Source organism: Mycteria americana, chromosome 1, assembly GCF_035582795.1.
Source record: "Mycteria americana isolate JAX WOST 10 ecotype Jacksonville Zoo and Gardens chromosome 1, USCA_MyAme_1.0, whole genome shotgun sequence".
NCBI classification, from domain to species: Eukaryota; Metazoa; Chordata; class Aves; order Ciconiiformes; family Ciconiidae; genus Mycteria; species Mycteria americana.
In genome coordinates this window covers 174,221,002-174,244,918 of record NC_134365.1, presented here as the reverse complement: position 1 = coordinate 174,244,918, position 23,917 = coordinate 174,221,002, and the positions used below count along the sequence as shown (strand labels likewise).

The 23,917-nt window shown below is 36.4% G+C and overlaps 1 protein-coding gene across 2 annotated transcripts in view; it reads left to right on the top strand.

Moving 5' to 3' along the window:
• The window catches only part of NDFIP2 (Nedd4 family interacting protein 2), a 48,511-nt gene that overhangs the window by 10,549 nt on the left and 14,045 nt on the right, over positions 1-23,917 (top strand). The window contains exons 2-5 of one of the 2 annotated variants that reach the window (XM_075526981.1): positions 8,947-9,103; positions 10,556-10,683; positions 14,571-14,630; positions 17,833-17,920. In XM_075526981.1, coding sequence (XP_075383096.1) covers positions 8,947-9,103; positions 10,556-10,683; positions 14,571-14,630; positions 17,833-17,920 — 433 coding nt within the window. The remainder of the gene's footprint in view (positions 1-8,946; positions 9,104-10,555; positions 10,684-14,570; positions 14,631-17,832; positions 17,921-23,917) is intronic. The other variant, XM_075526989.1, reaches the window with a different exon arrangement.

Sequence of the window (23,917 nt, the reverse complement as noted above, 5' to 3'; positions counted from 1 at the left end):
GAAGAGAACCTTATTTTGTACTTTGTTTATAGAATTTAAACCAGTTCCTCAAGCTGTTCTCGAGTTACCATTTGACAAACAGAAGGCTACATGGTATATGGTAATCTTTTTAGTAACTTCTAAATTCTAGAGTAACTCAGAGTTGCAGTACTTCATAGTATACAAGCTCTAGAGTAAGCTTTTTACCAACTTTTTTTCTAGAAATATTTTTATACTTGTGCTTGAAGATTTGAAAAATGTTGGTGCCAGCCATAGTCTTTATTAGTATTAGAGGCTTCAGGGTGTTGTTGACAAATTTCACAATTAATTTCTATAACCTTGAAGTAGGAAAAACTCTTGAAAACTATGCTTGATTTATAATTTTATGATAAATATGAAGCATGTATCTCTTTGGATCATATAAAAATTCCAGTATTCAGAATTATTAGTGAATAATCCCTTAGTAGAGAAGAAACCTAAAAAAATAAGTGGAGAGAAATGGATGTATTTTAAAGGGTAACTCTACACTCCTGGTAGCATGAGCCTCAGAATATTTACTTTTCTAAAAGACTTCTCATAGTAACACATGGTATGTTACTGTCCTTTACCAATAGCTCCACTTTTGCTGTTAATGTGGGGGATGGGAAGGAATAGATGTCTTAGAAGCCATAGGGAATGAATGCAAATGTGTATGTTGTGCTGTTAAATGTGTAATTATTTGTTTAAATCTGGATTATAATCCATGAAAAATGAAAGAACAAGTGAAATGTTATATGTAAAGTAGCCATTGGGATGGAGAGTTATATATCTATATAAATCTATCTAAACACACATTATATAAATACAATTTTAATTTTTAATTTGAATTTTTAATTTTTTTCCTTCACAAAGTCCTGATCACCATTGTTGTTTTGTTTTTGGTTTTTTTTGACACGCTTATAAGCTTCTTTTTAAAAAAAAAAAAAAACAAAAAACCCTTGAAAAATCCAATAGGTTAAAGATCCCTAGTTAAAGAGAACTGTCTAAAATGATTTAACTATCACTTAAGTGAAGTGCATGTAAAACACTTTCAATTGCTATGGATCACTTTATTTTTACATGAGGAGTCTCACTTTGGCAGAAAAGCCATTCTGTTGCAACATACTTTTCAACAACATTCAGTATAAATCTCTTTGGATTCTTTTTGGTAGAAGTTTGCCTCCAGAGGTTGTGGGTTTCCATGGTACCTAATGCTTATTTAGCAGACACACTTGGTATTTCTACACAGCTGTGGAACGGCAGCAATGGACTTCTGTTCTGCTTTCCTGCTTCTAGTGCAGATTTTACACCTTTGACCTTCTAACATATTGACTGCTGTTGAAAACTTTCTGCAGAGATGCATCAAGGGAAAAAAAAAAATACCCACTCCACTGTCATGAAAGGCTGTTGCTAGATCTGGGTGTGTGATCGTTGATGCTTGCCAAGTGATGGGATGGTGGGGAAAAAAGATGATGTGGGTCTGTTCTGGGCAGTCGGGAATTCTGATCAAATTTGATCAGTTAGTTTTAAATACATAAAAGCAAAAAGTAGATGGAAGTTGTTGGACTTCTGTGTTTTACTGGAATGTAGTGAAGTGCCTTACAAGCTTAATTGCTTAGTAGTTCAGTAGAATATTTATTAAACTGAAGGCTCCCCAGTCTCTAGAGGCTGATGTTTCTCTGGAGTGTTGTGGCTGTGGCCAGGACTATGTTTCAGGAGAGACTGTGTTTGGTGCTGAACTGCAAATAGCTGCCTTCCTACTAGCTGGGAAGTTAACAGTCTGGTCTGCATGGGTTCCTGGCAAGTTGGTGTTACAACTGGAATTTGAAGAAAAAGGCATGATGTTGTTGTAAACTACCTTATTGGTAGAGGATAAAAACTGATACTGCGGAGAAGGCTAGTAAGCTAAAATACAATGTGGTGTGTGTTTTGTTTTTTTTTTTCCTCAAGAATTCTTGTATTTTACAAAATTGTGACATATTTCTTTCAAAGGCCATTGTGGATATGTGTTTTTCCTGATAAACAAGAAAATTAAAACATTTATTTTGCAGACGGTTTTATTTATCTCTTCTGCTCTTATAATTCTTATCTAAGTGTAATTATAGATTATTGGTTTTAGTTTTGATTGTTCAGTGGCTACTAGTGACCTAAATTAGGGCTGATTGATCTTAGCACTTGAATGGCGTTTATGGGTTAATGGTATAGGTTTTATGGGTTTTTCTAAAAATAAAAAAGCAATAGTCGATAGCGTGAGCTGTTGAGACTATTAGGTGTCATTCAGAAAAAATAGAGATGGGTAAACAGAGGTCAAAGCTGTCTCCAACACGAAATATTTTTATAACAGGTTCAGAATTAAATTTTATTTCAAGATTTCCTTTTGTTTTTTCCCTTGAAAATCCCAAGACTAATATTTTGCTATTTACACAGATGAATAAACCTATTTTTAGACTACTAGAGCTGAAAAAGTGCAAAATGTGATTACAAAACAAGCATTTAATACACAGCCTGTATTTGTTCAAGTGAAATTATTTTTATGCAGGTAGAGAATTCTGCTTTCAAGCCTCATTTGTAGGGAACAGTTTAGTACAGATTTACAAGTCACTACCAGTAGGTAGGTGTAAAAGGCCTTTGAATTTTTCAGCAAATGAAAATATCAGATGTAACACAGAGAGGTGAGAAGCTTCCTGAAAGCTTAATGAAGATGATAGCAGTTTTCTTTTTAACGTACTGTTGGTTACACCTCTCAATATTTACTACAGTAGAATTTCTGTGGAATAAATACCTGTGTAACAGTATGGAAGATGTCATGAATCCAATGCAGAAATGTTGGAATACTTTTTGTGCACTGCACAGGCAATCTTGAGATGAGTCTTTCATGCCCTTCCCTCCAGCACGAGAAGCTGCAGTAAGTGGATATTTTTGGTTGACCTTTTGGCATAGTCTGAAAAACTGACTCTAGAAGACCAAAGTGTTAACTTCTACGAAGTGAAGATGATGAACTTCTGTTGCTAAGAGTGTTGCTTTTTGTGGAGGAGGTGTACCAACTGATGAGTTTGCATACAGAAGTTGAACTTGCATGATCTACTTAGTTGTCTCCACACTTTTAGTTAAAGGAGAATATTAGGTCCAGCACTATGGAGTTTCTATGCATTATATTTGGTTTAATGCAGTTTGAAAGAATCCATGAACTGGTCCATGTGAGGTCAAAACTGGAGGAGCCAAGCTTCGTCAAAAATGTAGTATCATTTGAAAGGCTAGAAAGGAGGACACATTAAAAGTGCCCATAATTTACATTTGCTAGTGAAAGTGCTGTGAAGCTCTGTGGTGCCCCAGGCAGAACCATCACTACTAAAATTTACGCAAAAGCTTACCTAAAAGTCAGTCTTGGTCAAGATGAGCTGGTAATAAAGGTATAAAAGGAAACAGGAAAAGAAAGCTGGCTAGTTGTTTGGTTTTGGTGTTTTGTTGTTGTGTGTTGTGTCGTGTGTGGTGTCCCCCCCCCGTATAGCAGTTATTTTCTGCATAATGTTGTGCTACACTAAATAAATGATATAAATAGCATAAAAATAGTGTATAAATAGTTATAAAGAAGATCTTTTAAAACACTTGCAATGTGCTGTTGAAGTTCATTATGTTGCAATAATTTTATAATGTACTGGTTTCTGTAAATCATCTTATGAAATGGGAAAACAGCAGCTTTTGCAATGTGCATAAAATCGGGTAACAGAAATAGTGCTGTTTGTGTGTCACACTACAAGTTATGACTAGAGCTAGTGTGTGCTACTTTAATGTACTTTATCAGGAAACATCGTTCTAATCTTGTGTATGTATGGTACAGGTGATGTAAGACATCGTATTATATCCCTTTCCACTGACTTTTTAAAAAAATTGGCATATTTTCATAACTTGCCTGTATTTCCACTCTTGTACAGGCAGTTCATCACAAATGAGCAAACTCTGTTTATCTAGGCAAGCAAACTTTTGTAGGTCAGACAAAATTACTATTTGCAGGTAAATGAAAAGTGTTAAGCAGAGAATGAGATCTTCCTCCCAGTTTAAGTTTTTATTTTGAAAAGCCTAAAGAGTAAAAGCATCCACATCAGTCCCCTCAGTAAAGGCTTCTGTACTAAGCACTTTCTTGCAGTTCATGTTCTTTGTAGGGTGTCAGCTGATTTCAGGCATTGCATCTGACTACTTTGGAAATAATTACACAAACAAAATAACAGACTTAAGGAAATAAATTACAGGAGGAAATGCAGTACTTTTTTTAAAAGGAATTTATTTATTAAAAAAAAGAAATTATAAAATTAAGGTAGCTGTATTTTCCACAATATTTTGGTGTCGAAAGGTCTGACATTGACTTTAACTTCTTCTGAAATGAAGTAGTGAATCATTGTTTCATAGAGCTTTTTGGGGAAAAAACTTGAGTATAGTATAGGGTAAAAATCATATGAAGGAAACTAATGTTTTTTCCTGTACTGTACGCTCTGTAGTAGTTACCATGAGATTTTGAGTCATTGGTGGCAGAAGAGCCATTGCTCCTAGGACACATTCAAGTGTCCTAACAGACATATATCTTGAATATGAGCATCATGACTTTTGAGCCTGTAATGTACTGTAGTTCAAGGGTTGCAAAAGCAGGGATTGAAATACTTGTATAAACAGTTTAAGAGTAATATGTCTAGTAACAACGTATTCCCTTTTTTTAATTTTAAAGCTCCATATAGTCAGCCAGACACCCTGCATGCAGACTAAGATATGAAGGAAAAAAAAAAGTCTTTCTGTCCTGCTTTTAAAATGTGAGGGTAGGGGGCAGGGGACGGTACTAATTTACAGTTGTTTGTAGTTTAATAGGTCCTGGCAATTGTTTTGATCATAATCTTGGCAAAAGCAGCTGTATTGCTTACTACCATATAATGGTTCATTTGGGGCTGGGATAATGAACTGAGTTCTCCTTAGTCCTTTAATTAAAAAAGCGGGCAAAATAATCTTACTATTGGAAAAAAAAATCTTAGATACGATTTCTATACTTTTAATGTTAAATGCTGTTTCAGGTAACATTTAAGTACATAGCATAAGTAATGCCTTGAAACAGATGTTTTCTGTTCCCCTCTGAGTGTTTTTAGCTTGGTTTCTATGGCAATGAAACCTATGCAGAGTGTCAGGCCTCTTCTTCCCCTCCCCTGTCTCCAAAAATAACTTCTAAATTTACCAGCCAGTATAAGCCAAAATTAAACGGGAAGGGGGAGGCTCAAAGGTAGTCTGGTTCCTACTGGTTTCAAGCAAACTGGTGACTCCACAGAGGAGAATCAGTGCCCTGTGAAGACAAGGCAGAGTTGCTACAAGACAAGATGATATGACCACTTCTGCCATAGGCAAAATTTCCACCTTGCTGGGGCAAGTTCTGCTGCAGTTGTGTGTTTTTATTGTTTTGGTTTGTTTTTTTACCCCAGTGGAGTCCCTCGAGAGGAGCTAAGTTGCTGCCTTGAGGAGGGACTAGGAGACAGGACACTTGAACGAGAACTAAGAAAAGCTGGTTTCTGTTCATGGAACAACTTGTGTTTATTATTCTAGCTGTAAACACTCAAGCTGCTTGATCCACTTCTTGTGATTTTTATGGTGCAGTATTCTGTAAGGAGTCTTATGATTTTTCTTTAAGTTGCTGCATTAGGATAACCTTGAGGCCTTTCAGAATTTCTGAAAGGTCTGTATAGTAGAAGACAGGATAAATAGAAATGCTTGGTCCCTGAATATGAGTCCTACAAAATAAAGACCTTTTGAATGCACTAAAGGGCATAACCGGGCTCTTTTGTATGGAGCCCTTAGGATGGAATTTTTCTGTTTCCTAATTGCAGTTGCTATAACAATTGAATGACTTGTTAACTTGGTCTTTGAAGGCAAGAAGTCTCATGTGCGTGGTGTTCTCCCATCCTCATATTACCTCCATCATTTGTAACTTATTAAATTACAGATAATTTGGAGAACAGTAACTTTTAAGAAGGCATGTAGAAGACACAAAATTTCCTTGGTAATGGCAAAGTAGGTTTTGAGCATTAATATGCTCTTTGACCAGTGAATGAGCTACTGTGGATCCCTCTGTGTTTTCAGGATAGTGGCAGCACATACTGTGGCTTGGTAGGGAAGAAAAGTTGCAGTGATTGGAGGGCAAAAGGAGAGGAAGAATGGAGGTAACAGCCAGAAATCCATTAACTAGGCTTTACTTCTTCCACTGCTCATAGGTTGCTGTGGTGGTGTAGTCAGAACTACACACACATCCCAAATGAGAGTGGGTGTACCAGCCACGAGTGTAAAAGTATGCCAGTAATATTCTGTTATTTGTCTCATTGCTAATCAAATGACAGTTTTATTTAAAAATGGTTTTATTTTAGCTATATCCATTGCAATACTAGATTTTTCTTGTGAATGATTGTACTTAATTTAGAACCATAACATTTATAGCTCTCAGGCTGTTTTTCTGACCTGCTCGACCTTTTTAGAATAGAGTGTTTTGTCTTTTCACTTGCTTTCTGTATCTTTAAATATATTAGGTTATTTTGAAGTGGGTTTGTTTTCTTTGGCCTTAACTACTCTAAATGGCTATACATATTTCTCAGGTTACTACTTCTTCTGGATCACTGATTAGCCATTAAATGACCTGATTGCTCAGTACCCAAAAGCCCTCAATAACCCCTATCAGTTCCATTGAAGGTGATTTCTCCTTAATAGTATGTGTTTGTGTGGTATTGTGCCTATGTATATATATGTATACTTACACGTGCGTGTGCATATATATGTAGTTTATGTGTATAGATAAACACTTTACACAATAGTTCTTTGAATACAGTATTTGGAGGGACTTCTGAAAAACGATGAAGAATGCTTTAGCAAGTAACTTTATCACTTTTTCTGATTTGACACATTTAAAGAGAAGAGTGTGGTAGAAGCCATATGAAAATTGCATGAAGCTGTTCTGTTGCACTAACTTCGTTTGAAGTACTTTCTGTTTTCCCTTGAACTATCTTTTCGCTTTACCTGCCTACTGTTCAAATGTCTTCTGTGCTTGTAATTCCTGCTGTTATCCTCAGTTTTTCATTAGAAAGAAAAGCACGGAATTTGTAACCTGCAGAACCTGAACATGAGCCAGCAGTGTGCCCTTGCCACAAAAAAGGCTGACAGTATCTTGGGCTGCAGTAGTAGGCAAAGCATTGCTGTTAGGTCGAGGGAGGTGACCCTTCCCCTCTGCTCAGCTTTGGTGAGGCCACAGCGCTGTGCCCAGTTCTGGGCTCCCCAGTACGAGAGACATGGACGTGCTGGAGAGAGTCCAACAAAGGGCCACCAAGATGATGAAGGGCCTGGAGTATCTCACATCTGAGGACAGGCTGAGAGAGCTGGGACTGTTCAGCCTCGAGAAGAGAAGGCTCGGGAGGGGCCGGGGGGGGATCTCATCAGTGTATATAAATACCTGAAGGGAGGGTGCAAAGAGGATGGAGCCAGGCTCTTTTCAGTGGTGCCCAATGACAGGAGCAGAGGCAATGGGTGCACACGGAAAGACAGGAGGTTCCCAGGTTCCCTCTGAACATCAGGAAACACTCTTTTTAAAATTTATTTTTTATAATGTGATGGTGACTGAGCACTGGAGCAGGTTGCCCAGGGAGGTTGTGGAGTCTCTATCCTTGGAGGTACTCAAAAGCCATCTGGACATGGTCCTGGGCAACTGGCTCCAGGTGGTCCTGCTTGAGCAGGGGGGCTGGACCAGATGGCCTCCAGAGATCCCTTCCAACCTCAACCATTCTGTGAACTTTGGTGTACTCTGGATATAAAACAATTTTGGTGTGAACGTTACACTACTTAACAAGGAAATTAGTGTTCGTTCTTCTCAGAACATGCTTTTTCCAATAACCTGACTGTGCTTTGCTTAATATGAAATTACTGTAGTTGTAGTCTTAATATTTTTGTTATTGAAATTAAAATAATATTTATCTGTAGGGTGTTCATATAAACTACCAATTTGAAGTTACATAATTATTTTTTCAGATATGTTCAACTAACTAATCTTATTTTCTGGGTTTTAAATATGGTGCTTCAGTAGTTGCGTTCTAGGCATCTTATCTTGTAGTTTACACTAGTGGGAACTAGCACTTTTTTCTTTAATGCTGGTACTCTTTCTTCTTAAAGTTTGATTCATATTCTAAACACTGTCAAGTTAGCTACAATAATCAAAAATACCTTCTCTAAGAAAAGATACTAGTTGCTGGATCTGAATTCCACAGTTTTAATCAACATTCTTGCTTATCCAAATTCTTATTTCTGTATATGCTTAACTGGACATGTCCTTTTAAAACTGCATTTTAAAAAAATAACCAAACAAACTGGCAACTTAAAGTTTTATAGGGAGAGGATTCTTTCCAGACTGTAAAGAAAAGCTGAATGTTTTGAAAAGTCTTAGAATTTGAGGGGAGAAGCTCTCTGACAAGATGCAAGAGTATAAAAATCCCAGTTAAAGAAGTAGAAATGGGTCTTATTTTTTTATTTCTTCTAGATTAATACAATAAAAGATAGTGTTGCTCACCAGTTGTATTTTAAACTGGGTTAATACATTTTATGAAAGTATTTAAGGAAAAAAAGTACTAGTGTTAACATTCATACAATAGAAAGTATTTTATAGTCAGCATTTTCCCATATAGCAAACATGAAGACCCGCAGATTTTTAAGACAGCGAACATCACTGATGAGAAGAAATCCATTGGGGGGGGAGGCAGTTAATATTATCCTAACTGTTTGCTTAAAAAGATTTAACTGGACTACTTAAAGTAGTCATGCGCTGTTTTGTAAATAATTTTTGTTTTGTTGAAGAGTAATCTCTCTTTTTGAAGATGGTTCTGCAAGTACTAGGCTGTCATGGAAAGTATTCCCTGAATGCATCTGAAATTTGTGTGTTTTTCTTCTAAGCTTCACAATGAGGATGACCCCCCAGAGTCTTCAGCAGCTGAGCAGCCTTCCACATCTACAGAGACTACGCAGACTCCCCAGACAGCAGCCTTATCTGAAGCAGATACTTCCCCTCCACCTTACTGTAGCATAGCTGTAGAAGCAGCTGCAACCTCAGGTATTTTTCTTACATAACAGCTTGTCAGGGAGGAGTGTGTATGAATCAGCACTTGGTTCAAAGTGGTACGATGCTGCGGTATGTGTGTGTTTTTTTTTTTTTTTTTTTTTCTACGCACACAATTGCAGTAAAAAGCTATGCTTTCATGCACAGTCCTTTGGTTTGTTCAGAAGAAGCACACTTCTAAATTACACTGATTGTTCCAGATTACTAGACTAAATGGATGTTCATTAATTAGTGTAATAGGTTTTATTTAAGTCTGCATGTAGTTCAGTTCCACATTTAATCTACGTCTTTGAGTAGTGCTCCGTTGTTAGACCTCGTTAGCAATTTTCATTACCTCGTAATAAAAAACAAAACCAAAGCACTGATTTGTCAAAACTTAAACTTAAGTGTGTGCCATTGTTTGGTGAAAATGTTGCCATGAAAAGATTCATTTTGCTTTAAAGACTGTTGGTAAAACTTCCTGTGGAAAATGAGTAACAGGGGTCTTTTTTTCTCCGTTTATTCACTGCTCCCTTTCTCATGAGGTTGTAACTTTTCTTTGGGGTATAGGAGACTTAAGAGCAGGCAACATCGAAGTCTCTGTTTAAGCGAAGTTGCTTGGATTTGTGCCTCCCATGTGCCAAATAAATATTTTTAGAAGTAACCTCCAACCTAATTTTTTTAATGTTGATTAAAGGAGCAATTTTCTGTCCCTGTTCTTTGAGTCAGTGTTTGCAAGTATAATACATAGCTATGCAGAATTATCCCTATATATAACATCTTTGTGGTGGTGTGCTGATAAATCTGTACCACATAAGTAATCTTACTACAAACTACTGCTGGCTGTAGAAGGAAGCTCAAGGTGTATTTTAAATAGTTTATATTAATTTTGTTAATAATTCTATATGATTATGTTTTACTATTACAATATATAAGAATGAAGTCTGTGCTCCGTTTTGATAGAAGGAACATTTTTAAAAGAATGTGGTGAAACTGCTTTTCACAGAACAACTGGAGTTGGCAACAAGGCCATGCTAATAACAATACAGCATGATTATTACTGGACTTAAGTAACTAATTGCTGTTGAATAACTAAAAGCTTTTTATAGAATGTTTCTGTGCATGTTTTTTGTATAATTTGATAAAAGGCCTTTGGTTGGAATGTCTAGGGATGTAACTCAGCAAATATGATTTTTTTGTTCATGAATTTGTTGGCTCCTTGCAGCATCTAGGTTAAGGTTTCTGCCTTGAGTAGCAACTAAAAGCACCATCAAGCTGTTTGCTATTTTATTTCATAAAAATAGAGGTGTTGTTAAAACTTGTAAGAACTTGAAATACAAATATAATCAATTTCAGCCTCTGTTGAAAAAAAATACATTTTAAAGCTCAGTAGTTATGTACATGTAAAATTTAATATTCTTGACATCTTTCTGGCTTAAAAATGCATAACCTCTTTATTTTGAACAGAAATACACAATGAATTTTATCCTGTACCACCTCCATACAGTGTAGCTACCTCTCTTCCTACTTACGATGAAGCAGAGAAGGCCAAAGCTGCAGCAATGGCAGCTGCTGCAGCAGAAGTTGCCCAACGAGTAAGTGATATAGTTCTGCTTTATTTCAATTTTGTGAAACATGTTAGGCCAATGTAATTATTTATAACAATTGGGCCCATGTTAGGGCCTATTTAATAACATAATGGTGGGCTGGTGATTTAAGTATTTTGGATGCTTAGGTTTTATATAGTGTAAGTTAGTTGTAAAGTACTATGAAAAGTGTATCATATTCACTCTTTGAGGCATAGCTGCTGTCTGAACAGCTTTAAAAGCCAAATTTTTCCCTGTTTTAATAGTTTATCCGGTATTTTGTCATCTTTTAATTAGGTATCCACTACTAATGTTACTTTAAGTGTTTCAGATGGTAAAAAAGAAGTTGATGAACAAAATAGACCTTTAGAGAGGAAGGAGAATTCCAACAGTCTGGAAGGGGCAAAACCCCAAATGTAGATTTTTTTTTTTTTTTTTTTTTTTTGTTAAAGGAATGGTCCCTGTTGTTTGCTCCATGAAAACTTTTAATACTGAAGTTTAAAGAAATGTTCCAAGTACTTAAACAAAAAAACCACACCATGAGTTATGGTAAACAGTAAATTAAGTAATAGCTATGTATTTGGTGTTTATAGTTTTGTAAGAATTAACATTATAAAGAATACAGTCTTCAAAGTAGAAAATTGATATCTGCAATCAGTGTTAAATGCTAGTTTTGTACGCGAAGTTCTTCCTTTTTTTCTCCCAAGTTTTGGAATGTGGAAATTCTGCTGTTTGGTAGTATTGGCCATAATATACTATATGCAAATTAGACTTCCAGTGCTTTCACTAAAAATCTCCACCTTGAGATCGAATGTGGTTGCATTTGAGATGCATTTAAAATCTTACTGGCTGCAGTGTGCTTGTGACTGGCAAAAAAATCCTGCTCCCCCAGCAGGAGGCTATTCCTTCCTTGACTGCTGTGCGGTAGTCACAGTGCACAACACTTACTTCAAGGTATGCACAGCTAAAGTTAAAGTGGATTTGCCTAACATTGCCAGTGAAGGTGTTACACAAATCTGTTTTACTAAATGCAGTAGGGAACCAGGGACATTTGAATGGTTACTTGCAGAGTTTCTGCTATGAGGTGATGATCTCCAGTTGTAACCTTTCGAGTGCTTGAACAGGAGCATCGATTCTATGTAGTCTGTCCTTACTGCTTGTCATATAAGTAAAACTTTTGCTGAAGTACTGGTCTGAATGAAGCCCTCAATCTGAAATTACAAACCTTTAAACTTACTTGGAACATTAGGAACACAAACCTTAACTTTTAGGGTATTGTTACCAGTCCTGTGATGCTTCAGACAGGACATGTGCAAGATTCTTGTTGCTTTTAATTTTGTCTAGAACCCTATGAGGTGAAAGTTTCAGACATACAAGCAATCTTCCTTGACCTGAATTTCACAGGGAAAACCTCAGGCTGGGGTTCAGCTAATTTCAAGAATAAAGCTAAGCAAAAAAAAAAAAAAAAAAAAAAAATCAGTGGTTTTTTGCCTTGTCACTTTAAGCTGTTTTTACTTTGCAGAACTCTTTCTCGCAAGTTCAGGTCACTGTGTCAGAAACATCTGTTGCCCTTCCTCAGAAAATCTGCCTGGCTTTGGCCAATTTACAAGTTTTTGAAAAATGAGTTTCCACAGTTGATACATACAGCTTCAGATTTAGTAAATGTGTGGAGATTGTCTTGCATGAAAAAGTTCAGGCTGCTCATAGCTCTGAAGAGGATGGGACTGCAGATGTGCTGTTCCCAGAGAACATTCTCAAATGTTCTGTATCAGGGTAGGATTATGGGACTAGAAGTAGGTACATCTTGTGACTGCTTTTGGTGAAAACACTGGAACTGAGAAATAGGCATTTCTGGTGTGCCCTGAAGTAGTTTTATTGTTCTTGCCATTCAGTTAGAAGGGAAGGGGAAAGCCACTTGGTTCAACTGCAAGGGCATCAATGGTAGGTGAAGAAGGACAATGGCTCTGAGCCTCCGAAGCTTACGGGTTGTGGGAAGAGAAGTCTGGTTTTGTTTGGGCAAGGAGGTAACTGGCTCAAAGTGAATACAGGCAGGGATCAGAGAAGATGGGTCTAAGTCAAAATAAGAAAAAGCAAGGGTGAATGGAGGGCAGTGGTATGGAGAGAGTAGAGAGATTTAAATGAGAAACAGAAGGGAGAAGGACAAACTGGGACTGGTGGAGAAAGGAACCCAAGTGGGGACAAAATGTGGTACTGGGAAAGGAGCTGAAGCTGGTGTGCGAGAAAAGAGGAGTAGGGAGGGAGAAGGAATCTGGAGTTAAGAGGCAGGAGAGTAGGATATGGTGACAAAGTGAGAAATAAACGCCTACATAGTCTGCTTTTCCAAAACATGCAGTAGAACTTGACATTCAAGAACTAGGTGCTGACACCACAAGGATTTCACTTACTTATGAAAAATCAGTAGGAACACGCCATCATTCCCCCAAAGCAGAGATTGGCTAAAAAGTTGTAGACTTATGGTAGTACTAAGTTAGTATCAGAAGTCTACTCTGTGTACCTAAAAGCCACAGTCCTGCTGACTGCTAAAGATCTCAAGTTTGATAGAATTTCTTCTCAGTTTGCTTCTGTGTTTTTTGGTTTTTTTAATTTTCTTTTTTTTTAAAGCACATGCATGCACACACACAAGCTATATTAAAGAAACAGTACTAAGGTTGCAAAATTGAGATTTTGGGAAAAAGTAGGAAATACAGAAGTTGAGTTCCAGTTTTGTAGATGATATTAAAATTATGTACCAGCGCAGTTTTAATCAATGCCATTTTAGTTACCATGTGATGCTGCCGCAAAATCCGTGCCTTATTTTATACCTCTGATGGATTTACACTGGGGTGGACAAAGACTGTGTAATAAGACTGTCTTAATCTGGCATATGACTGGAATAAGACAAAAAGGTCATATTATTGTTAGAGTGGTTGTTTGCCACCTTGAGGGGAAGGATTTTGATCCTTAGCTGTGAATACCCATGGAAGAACAGATAAGTGACTTAAACTTTGCACTACTGGTATGTAGTTAATTGTTTTCTCACTCTCATTGTCTTGGATGTCACAAGCAGTGACAGCTGCAGACGGTATCTGACTTGTATATTGCACGCTTTGCAAAACATACAAAGGATATAACATGTAGTTTTTTCAGTTTTTATTTTCAGCCTTATGAAATCAGTGCTCTTATGAATGTGAACTCTGCTATGATCTGTGCCTTTAGTTTCTTCCTTGTAAAATGAGGATATATTGCCTCTTCACTACAATAATGTGAACAGTTGGAAAAAGTTAAATGTCCTTATGTTACCTTGAGTGATACATGAAGCTGATAATTATTTCATGGTATAGTCCGTAGTGTGCAGTAAAGAAGGCTACGAACCTACTCATTGAGTAAAAGAGAGGAAAATGGTATAAAAAGGCAGCACATTTAATCAACAGCTTTCATATTTTTTCCCCTGAGTCATGTAGGAATCTTACAAAAAAACATTAGCGTCATCATATTAAAGACTTCATTATAGGCCCTGCATCCATAGATTGTATGAACAATCTAAACTTAACATTTACTGAAACTTTCAGTCAGTACTTGTTTTTGTAGTTCTTTGTGTAGCTTGTCTTACAAGAATAGATTGTGTATAAACATTTATTTCTTTCAAATGCTCTCAGATAGCTTGATGTATCAAAGAAATTGTGGCAGCCCTATGTCATCAGTAGCGATAGCATTAGTTACCCTGGCTTTTGATGTTTTCCTTTTCAAATTCTCAAGGTCAGTTTTGAAAGGTCAATTTAAATGGACAAAAATATTGCTAACAGTTAAATGACTTGTTTGTATGTTGCAATGAATGGCTTTTACTTAATGCTTTTCAGTTGCATTTGTCTTATGTTTTTCTGTTTTTACATGCTTAGCACGCCCAGTTTAGGGAGTCTAGGAGTCTGTTTGATGAAATATTCCTCAGTCGTCCAGAGGTATGGTATAGTTCTCTCTAGTTTAGACTTTAAATATGAATTTTCCTGCTGGCAAACAAATGCTTCCGGGGTTCATTGTGCCTTTTTTCCTACCACCATTAACTTCTCCGTATTGTTTTGTATGCTGAAGGTATCATTTATGGGGTTTATTAAGTAATTTGACCCTTTCCTCAGAAGTTTTTCTCTGTAAATCCACTGCATTGAGAAGAGTTATATCAGTTTAGTTATCCAAGGGGTTCCTGAAAACGCAGGTTCTTTACTTGATTAAAAGTGGTTGTCTCACTATATGCCATACTAGGTTTCAATTTGAAGAAGTTAAAAAGCATTAAGGGGAAAAAACAGTCCTCTTTTTGCAGAATACTAGAGAGCACTGTAGTTTCAGCAGAGTTAATAGGTTTGACTTCACTAGATGCTGTGTACCATTTAATGTTCTTTTGCTTAGAGAAATTATTCTGTGTGACATGCCGTTTATGTTGATAATATATTTTGCTGTTTAGATGTTTCTCTGGTCATAGGAACAGTAAGTTTTATGTTTATACAGATCTCAGCATATTTAGCAAACAAGAAATATTGTCCATGATCTTTAACATGGACAAATTTGTCAAAAATCAGTATGAGATACTGAAATAGTATTATATATTTTATGGATTTGTGTATGTTGTTATAATGACATTCTTGTCATTAAAGAGAAAAAATATATATATAAAAATTAAATATATAATTATTCTCATTGTTATATCAATATCTAATAGAAGTATTGCTATGAAATTACATTTAGTTCTAAGCAACAGCAGAGAGTTCAGTCATTCTGCATTGTCCCTTTTCATTCCTCAGTGAATGGTGGCAAACAATTATATTTTGAAGAAAGACTGGGTCAGTTGACACCAACTGGATCAAACGAGAGCACTGTGAAAGACAGCCAGTATTAGTGGGGCTTGAGCAGTGGCCAGTTAGTGTCTTCTGTCTGCAGGACTGATCATAAACCCACATAATACTAAATGATGTAGATATAGGCTGAACGTGATTTAAGCGCAGGAAACTATTTCATTCCTTAAACATTCTGATAATTTTCATATGCCGATTTTTGGAGACAGTAAATAGAACTCGGTTTAATATAATTCCCTTTGATGTGGAGTATGATAAATTACAATTTGTTCACACTTACTGCAACAGTGCCTACTTGCAAATGTCTGCTGTCATGTTCCCTGGGTTGCATATTGACCTGTGTTTCTCAACGTGTAAGCCTTAGAGAAGTCTGTGCATATAGAGAAGCCTGCTAAACTTGTTACTGTAGTTGAGCAAAATTTCCTTTTTCTGAAGCAATGTTTTGTATACAGTGTAATTCACTAATTGGTTTGGAAATGCCAGTATGAAGTGTAGTAGTTAGCAGACAGTTTAAAAAAAAGTCCAAGAATTATTTTATAGACCTTCTGAAATTAAAATTGAAAATATTTTTTTGTTGTCCTGACTTGAAAAAGGAACTTTTGTGGCATACATTTCAGAGATAAGCATATTCACATGCAGCTCTGTTTAATGCATTTTCAGCCCTTCCTTCCGTTCCCCTCCCCCCCCATCAGTCTTGTAGCTCCAGCAAAGTTGAGCTAAATAAACTAATGCTTTCATAGTCACTTAAGATGACCATTTAGGGACATCTGAAATTATGTAGAGTTGGATTACAGCACCTTAAGATTGTTGTTCAACTAGCTTTTTGTGCTTTCCTTGGAATTGTCTATGTGGATAGCAGTGTTTTTAAAGTAAGTTATCTGATACAGAATCTTGGTTAATTAATCTGAAATAAAGAGCACAGCTGGAATTTCATGACCATGTTACGAAGGGTAAAGCTGACTGCCTTGAGTTGATACAGTTTGTTCTAGCACATTTTTAACCATAATCGCTATAGCCTGGTAAATTATTTTGCTGTGTTGATAAAGGTGAACATGTCAATCACATGACAGAGCTGTACATCACTGATTGTTTAATGCCCTTTTAGTTATGAACTTAATATAAAACCCAACATTTGGTACAGCAACTGAATAATGTGTTAAAATCAGAATTGCATGATTTCACTAATAAGTGTTTGCTGTGGGTGAAACAGCTAAGTAAATCTCACTTGAACTCATCTCCATTGATTTAATTTTTTTATAGATCATTTCTTATCTCAATTCTAATACATTATGATTAGTTGGAGAAAAAATAGGAAAAAAATGTTACTCATGCTTATGTCTAGACCATATTACTGCTGCTACTGACAGTATTATTTAACTTGTATCATCCTGCATTGTTTTGATGTTATTCATTTAAGTATAAAGATGGTGTGTTTAACTGGTTTTACAGTTTTCATCAGGCTCTTTTAGTAAGTGATGTCATCATGAAAACTTTTATGTTTGCCAGTCTACAGTTGCAGCAATGTTTTACTTGTGCACAGAACTGCACGTATAAGGTTTGCCAAGTTTTGTTGAAAATCAAGTACTGAGAAACAAAACAAACTCATACTTTCAGTATTTTAAGATCTAGTATTTTGACACTATGGGAGAAGTCTTTGGATCGTTTTGACTGACATATCTATCTGTTTACTTTTGTTTGACTTGAAGTACTGTGCTTTTTGAATTCAGAAGACTTTTGAACACTTTTAATGTGCTCGCGCCCTCTAGTGTCCCCAGAGGTTTTCTTTGCTTTGCGAATGGTTTTCTGTGGGTTATAGGGTAGTCAAACTAGTTAGTGCAATGCTGTTGCATCAGCAATTTATTTTAAGATACCAACCTTATTCTAAAACTTTATTCTATATTTTGGGAAGCATTAAAAGACTTTTCTGGCAGGGAAAAGATAGAACATACTATGTAACGATTTTTCAAAAAAATATTTAATAGCTTGGCTGCATATCAAGATAGTTACAGTAAAAATTTTATTGGTTTTCATTGTCAAAGTACTCATCTGAAATAATTTCTAGCGTCATTTAAGATGAATAGGCAGTATGTACACATCTTAAACTTTTCAGTTAAATTTGGGCTCTTGTCAATATAAGCAACAAATAAGAGTTGTTTTATAGATATGAATTATTTTTCTTTTAAACTTCCTTGATGTGGACGTGTTACAGAAATGTCAATTTTCTTCTAGCTTTAGAAACATAATTAATACTTTAATCCTACAGATAGTTATTCTAAAATAAACTTTTCACTAAATTATCACTAACCTGTAAATCCAGGAAGAAGAGTATCCACCACGAGATGATTTCAGTGATGCAGATCAGCTTAGAGTGGGCAATGATGGCATCTTCATGTTGGCATTTTTCAGTAAGTTATCTTGTATCCCAGACCTACTGAGGTATATCTTAACTGTACCTTTTTTCTATGGAATTTAAAAGATAGCTGTGATAAACTGCATTAATGTACTGTAATGAATGGATTTTTTTACCTGTACACAGATATAAACACTTCCTGTTCCAGATGTAGCAAATATGTTGCACTTTTTTTCTGTGGCATCTGTCACAGATAAGGTGCCAAAGCAAAATCATAGTAAATGTTTTGAGGCATAGCAAGGCTGCACTGTTAACTATGAAATGGGAAATTCTGTCATCTTCCAGTTGGACTACCAACTTGAATAAAGGCTGGATCACAGAAATCTGGCAATTGATTTTTAAGTAGAACAAATTTGAGTGAAAGATGATGTGCCATATAAAAGTTGTTGATGTTAGCATAGTGAATTAAATAGCTGTGGGTGGATTTTAGGAACAAATCCAACAACGCTTATTTTCAGGTTGAACTAACCACTAGCATATAAAAATGTACAGTCTTCAGGTAATGTCTTATTGCAACCAGCACTACTATAGCACTTTTTCAGGTACTCTGTGTGTGCATTGTGCATGTCTTACCTTGTAACTTATGTACTGCATTGAGCAAAGTTAGATTTAGCCCCTGTAAGTTACTTACAGAAAGAAGCTACTTCTGTTTTGCCAGTTACATATTTCTTTCTAATTTCTGAGGATATTTTCCCTTCCTGAAATAAATGTGTTTGGCAACCTGGATGGAAGCTTGGTGTTGGGGAAGTAGCTGTTCTTTTTAGCATTCAACGGGATGAAAGCTGATTGATTATCCACTGAAATCTCATTTATGTCTTTTAACCTAGATCTCATCTTAGTTCTTTTTTCTTTAATGTCTTTCACAGTCTATTTAACTGTTACAGATGCAGGTTACAGAACTTTCATGGAAGTTTTTTTCATGTTGGTGTACGATTTACTAGGACAATGTGGTGTTTGCATCCTGGGATAAAAATATATGTATCTATCTCACATAGCAAATATGTAAATACATATATAGGGTAACAAAGTGAGTTTTGTAGTCTGACCTACAAAAAGAGGTATATACGGGTATATATATTCTTGGGGGGAAAGGGGGGGGTATGGCTTTATTTTTCTTTCTCCCTTTTTTCCCCTTCCCTATGTGCTACAACTTTTTGTATTTAACCTATTTAGCTTCTGTATTGTGTGAACGTGTTCTTGCTTTTAAATCCTGCTTCAGGCCTTCATTAGCACTGCACTTGGAGGTCAAGTGGATTGTTGGCTCTAACATGTTTTAAGTCCTTAAAAATCACAGCTGAAAACAGATGTGTTAGTTTGCAGCTAGGAGCACAGTAGTAGTAAAAATCCTACTATGCAGAAGCTGAACTGGAATCAAAGGCTCCAGAAAGGCTCCGATGATACTCACATGCAGTTGGCCAAAACTGCATGCCCTGAACCTTGTGTGCACCTTCAAGAATGCAGACGTTTACTTGGATAAACTGGCAACTTTCTCTTCAAATAGCTGTTTAGCTGAGACTGACTGCACAGAGCACTACTTTTACACCTTTGACAAAAATACTCTGTAAATCATAATTTTTCTTGATTATTCTGAGACTGTTACTGCCAACTTTGCTCGCCTATGAATGACATGCATAAAATGAGTGCTTACACATTGCAAGATATTTATGCCAGTGTATGCTTAATTGGGATCTGTATTGGCTGTTATGGATACTGGTTACGTATGGAAATTGATAAAGTTTGCTTGTTTGTATTCATAGTATGAGGAGTTCAAAAAACCTCACAGCATTTATAGACCTGTAATATTAATTTCCAATAGTTTTTCTTAGGGATATTGGAGAACTAAATGAAAAATGAGCTTAACTTAATAAGGGTAGACTGTAAATAGTGGGTGGTGTATTCCTGTCCCTCTAATAAGGAGCTAAGTCTCCATAAAGTTGATGTATGTAGATTTAAGAGAGCAGGAATTAAAATGAAATTTGCAGTATGATTATCTTTTGGGTTTTTTCAGGGTGGGATATGTTTAAACGGAGGTAGTGGATCACAGAGAGCCAAGCATAAGTTCCCTCAGTTAAAAAGCAGGAGAACAGTGTCAGGAATTGTGCTCTAGTGAGAGGAGCATGGAACAAATGGCTTGTTCCAGATGTGCTCTCCCACCTCCTCCCATGACTGTTATGTACAGTGTTGGTAGAAAGATCTTGGGGGGTGGGGGGCAGGCTTCCTTTTGTTTTAAATATAAAACAGTGAAGTTAGCTTTTTAAATTTCATTTTATTCAGCTGAAGTGTAATAAAATAGACTTTTTACTGAGCTTACCTGCATACTGCAATCAACTAGTGATATGTAGCTACCATCTAGTGGTAGCTGCCCAAGTTGCATAAAATTGCTGTCGAGGCCACCTAGTGGCCAGATCTGTTTGTGTGGGGGTTTTGTTTGTTTTAGGAGCTTGGTGCATGCAAGTTACAAACTTGTTGCCCATCTAAGTTGTAAAGTACTGTTCTGTTTAGCATAACTAAATACAATGAGACAATATACTCTAAAGAATAGAAGTCCTTTGCGTGAACAGGTGGGTTTTCTGCTTTAGCACTTGATTCAGAAACTTAGTAGAAAAATTTGGAAAACAACCTATTTTATTTCTAATATGTGGTAAAATCATATGTTTTAAGAAATTGGTGTGGCTTTTGAAATCTGTGATTATGTTGGTGGGCAAAGAATCTGCTCTCTAATGGTCAGGGCTGGTGTTTGTCACTTTCTGATTTTGAGGTAAATGAATATATTAGTGAATATATTAGTGAATATATTCATTTTGCTATGAATGCAAAATACAGCAAATTTAGCTATCAGACCACTTAATATATTTTTTCTATTACGTATTTTTAAGTCAGCTGTGCCTTATACAGCATAGTAGAAACTTTTCAGAAAGCCAGAGGAAGTTGTTAATAGATAAGTTTCTCAGGGATTTTTTTTTTTTGTATGCACAGCAAAAAGGAGACATTTCTGACCTGTTTCTTTCCATTTTGAACACAGCTGTAATGGTGATCAAGTAACTGTCATGACCCAAAGGGTTTGGTTTTCATGCTTAATCAGCCTGTAGTGGAATTCTTTTGAATCATGTCTGATGGGCTCATCCTGGTTCATTATGTGAAGGAGGTCGTTTTGGGCAGTACTAAAAGGCTTATATGGGTTTCCCTTCTATTTAAGCACTGCTTTAGCGATATCAATCAGCATTTTCACCTGTGGGCCCCAGAAGGAATTGCAGAGCTTATCTGGATTCTTTGAAACCATGGAATGCAGTTTTGGGTTGTCTCTACAACCTAGGAAAAATGAATATTAATTTGAACCTCACAAATGGGTTAATAAGGAGCAAGAAATGGAGAAGAGTGTTTGATCATATAGCTGAAGTTTAAGTTCTCATACAGAGATCTGATTTGGTCTTTTTTAAAAACGCCTGGACAATTTAAACATTGTGTACAACTCTCACCAATAAAATCTCATGACGTGGAAAAATGTAAATGTACATATTGTCCCAGATGCTGTATTGGGACAGATGATAACCACACCAAAATTTTGTAAACTAATGTTCGTACAGTTTTCAAAGCTATTAGGTGCTTCAGTCAATAACTGCACACAAGCTAGGATATCTACTTAGGGGGTTTCAAGCAGGCACAAGTTGGAAGGCAGAGTTGTAGCACAAGCTCAGGGTGAGCACAGCCTCCTGTTGTATGTTGCCCGAGGAGTGGTAAGCATGGTCTAAATTTCAGGTGAGAGGATTCCTCTGTGTGAATTTAGGAAACCTGACTTCTGTATGTCCACATGACGAATGTTACGTGGGTTTCCCTTAGTCATGCAAGAGAAGCTGAGGGGAAGTCATTTGGCTGAAATTGCAAATGTTGAAAGGAGGTAAAGGAACTGGTTTAGGAGTGCTTATTTCTTCTTTCTGGTTATCAGGGGAGCCTGGCTGACCTTCGTACACAATCACCTAACTTCTTTCTTAATGTATAGAGAATTTGACTTGCATGGCTTCTCCATTATGTGTTGGATATAATGCAAAATAATTGGAATGAGGAAGCTTCTAGTTGGGCATTAAGAAAAATTTATCAACAAGGGTAATGAATCATAGAAATAAATTGCCTAGGGAAGTTTTTGCACATTCATTACTGAGTAAAAAAAAATAAATTGTTTGAAGTTGATAGCAAACACTTCTAGTGATCATCATCAGATGAACCCTTCAGGAAGGAGCAAAAATGTGTCCCAGTTCAAGAATGGAATAAATTCTGTGCGGGAATGGGAATAATAATTTCTAGTGGTGCGTGAAGATCTGGGAAGTATTATTTATTGCAGTATGCTTAGTAAACCTAGGCCAGGTGTGAAACATTAAGCTCTTTGTTTGCTGTATATTAAAATAATACGTCATTGGACAAACAAATCATGGAATAAACGATGTAACTGAGCACGGTTGCTTTTTGTGTATATAGTTGCCATTACAATCTTATCACAGGCTTGAGCGATGGTTAAAATTTGGAACCAACACAGGTCTTCAGACCTGTTTTGCTGGCTTCTTTTTATGATACTGAACATAAACTTAAGACAAGTGATTAATGTGTAGCTGTGGAAAGCTAAGTAAAAAAGATCAGCAAGTGCAGTGCAAGAACAATTGAGGAAAAAGCAGATTTGTTCTAGTATGCTTGTCATTATTGTTCCATCTTCTAATGTATTGCAATACGTACAACTCAAAACCTTTGCACAAGATTGCTTAATAACTTGAAAAACTTTGTTTCCTTTATTTACTCTAAATTGTGGGAGTAGAATGAAAGGATGTGTTAATATTGCTTTGCAACTTAATGAGCACTGACAAAAAGCAAGCATGGATTAGTAAATTATTAGTGACAAAGTACAGCTTTGTATGTAATCTTTGCCTTGCCCCTGTAGAGAATGAAGAATGGCAACGGATACGAGCTTGTTTGTCAGAACCAAGTTGAATTATTTTACTCCAGCTTCTTTGGAATTGCCAACAGATAAAAGACTTTTGACTTCTACCTTTAATTTTTGATATGAAAAATCCTGTGCTGACCACTCCCCCTCAGAAGAGGGCTTTGGGTGTGGAAATAGCTGATGGATAGCCTTATTTTGCATGTCAGACTCTAAGACTTTTACAACACTCGAAACAGCCTGTGTTTTTGTATTTTGGCTGGGATTATCTTACTGCAAACCATAAAGAGAAATACAAGTATAACATAATTGTTGTGGGCGCTACATTGGATATCAAGAAGTCTTTTTATTAAAAAAGATCTTTAGTGCAACCCTTCTCCTCCCAAAAAGGAACTTCTTACCTGTTTTTCATTACGAGTTTTGTTGTCATGAGGACATAACTCTAATGGTTATATTCTTTGTATGTGAATTACATTAAGATAGACTTACTTTCTCCTCTTGTTGGCATTTCAGGAATGTATAAAACTCACAAGTCTTTATCACCACTTGTCTCCATGGTGTTAGAGTAGCAAAGAAAGAGACTGAAATCATGATGCCAGGGCTGTCAGTGTGTGTTTCATCTAAATGTCTGAAACTTATTAAAAGAAAGAGGACAGTAGTTGAAAGTTGGGCTCAAATATGAATCGAAATGCTAGTGATCTCTGGGATAGGAAACAATTCTTGCTGCAGAGTGGTTAGTCTTGCAGTGGGAATCTAGAAGATGAACACAGAACCTGGCTGCATGAAGAGGATGGGCAAACAAGTTAAGAATACTTTTTTCCTTAAAACCATGATGTGGTTGTGACAGCTCGTTAGACTTTCTATCTCATTTTTAGGAATGGCTTTCTTCTTTATGATAGCGTGTATTAGTGTCAGACCAGGAACATTGTATGAGAATGTCATGGGAAGCTGAAGCAGTATGAAGGATGAGGTAATCTCTTTAACTGTTGAGCAGTGTCATTTACATTTCACCAAGTGCGTGGATACAGAAAAATAGTAGAGGATTGCATTTGTTGCAGCAAGAAGCTT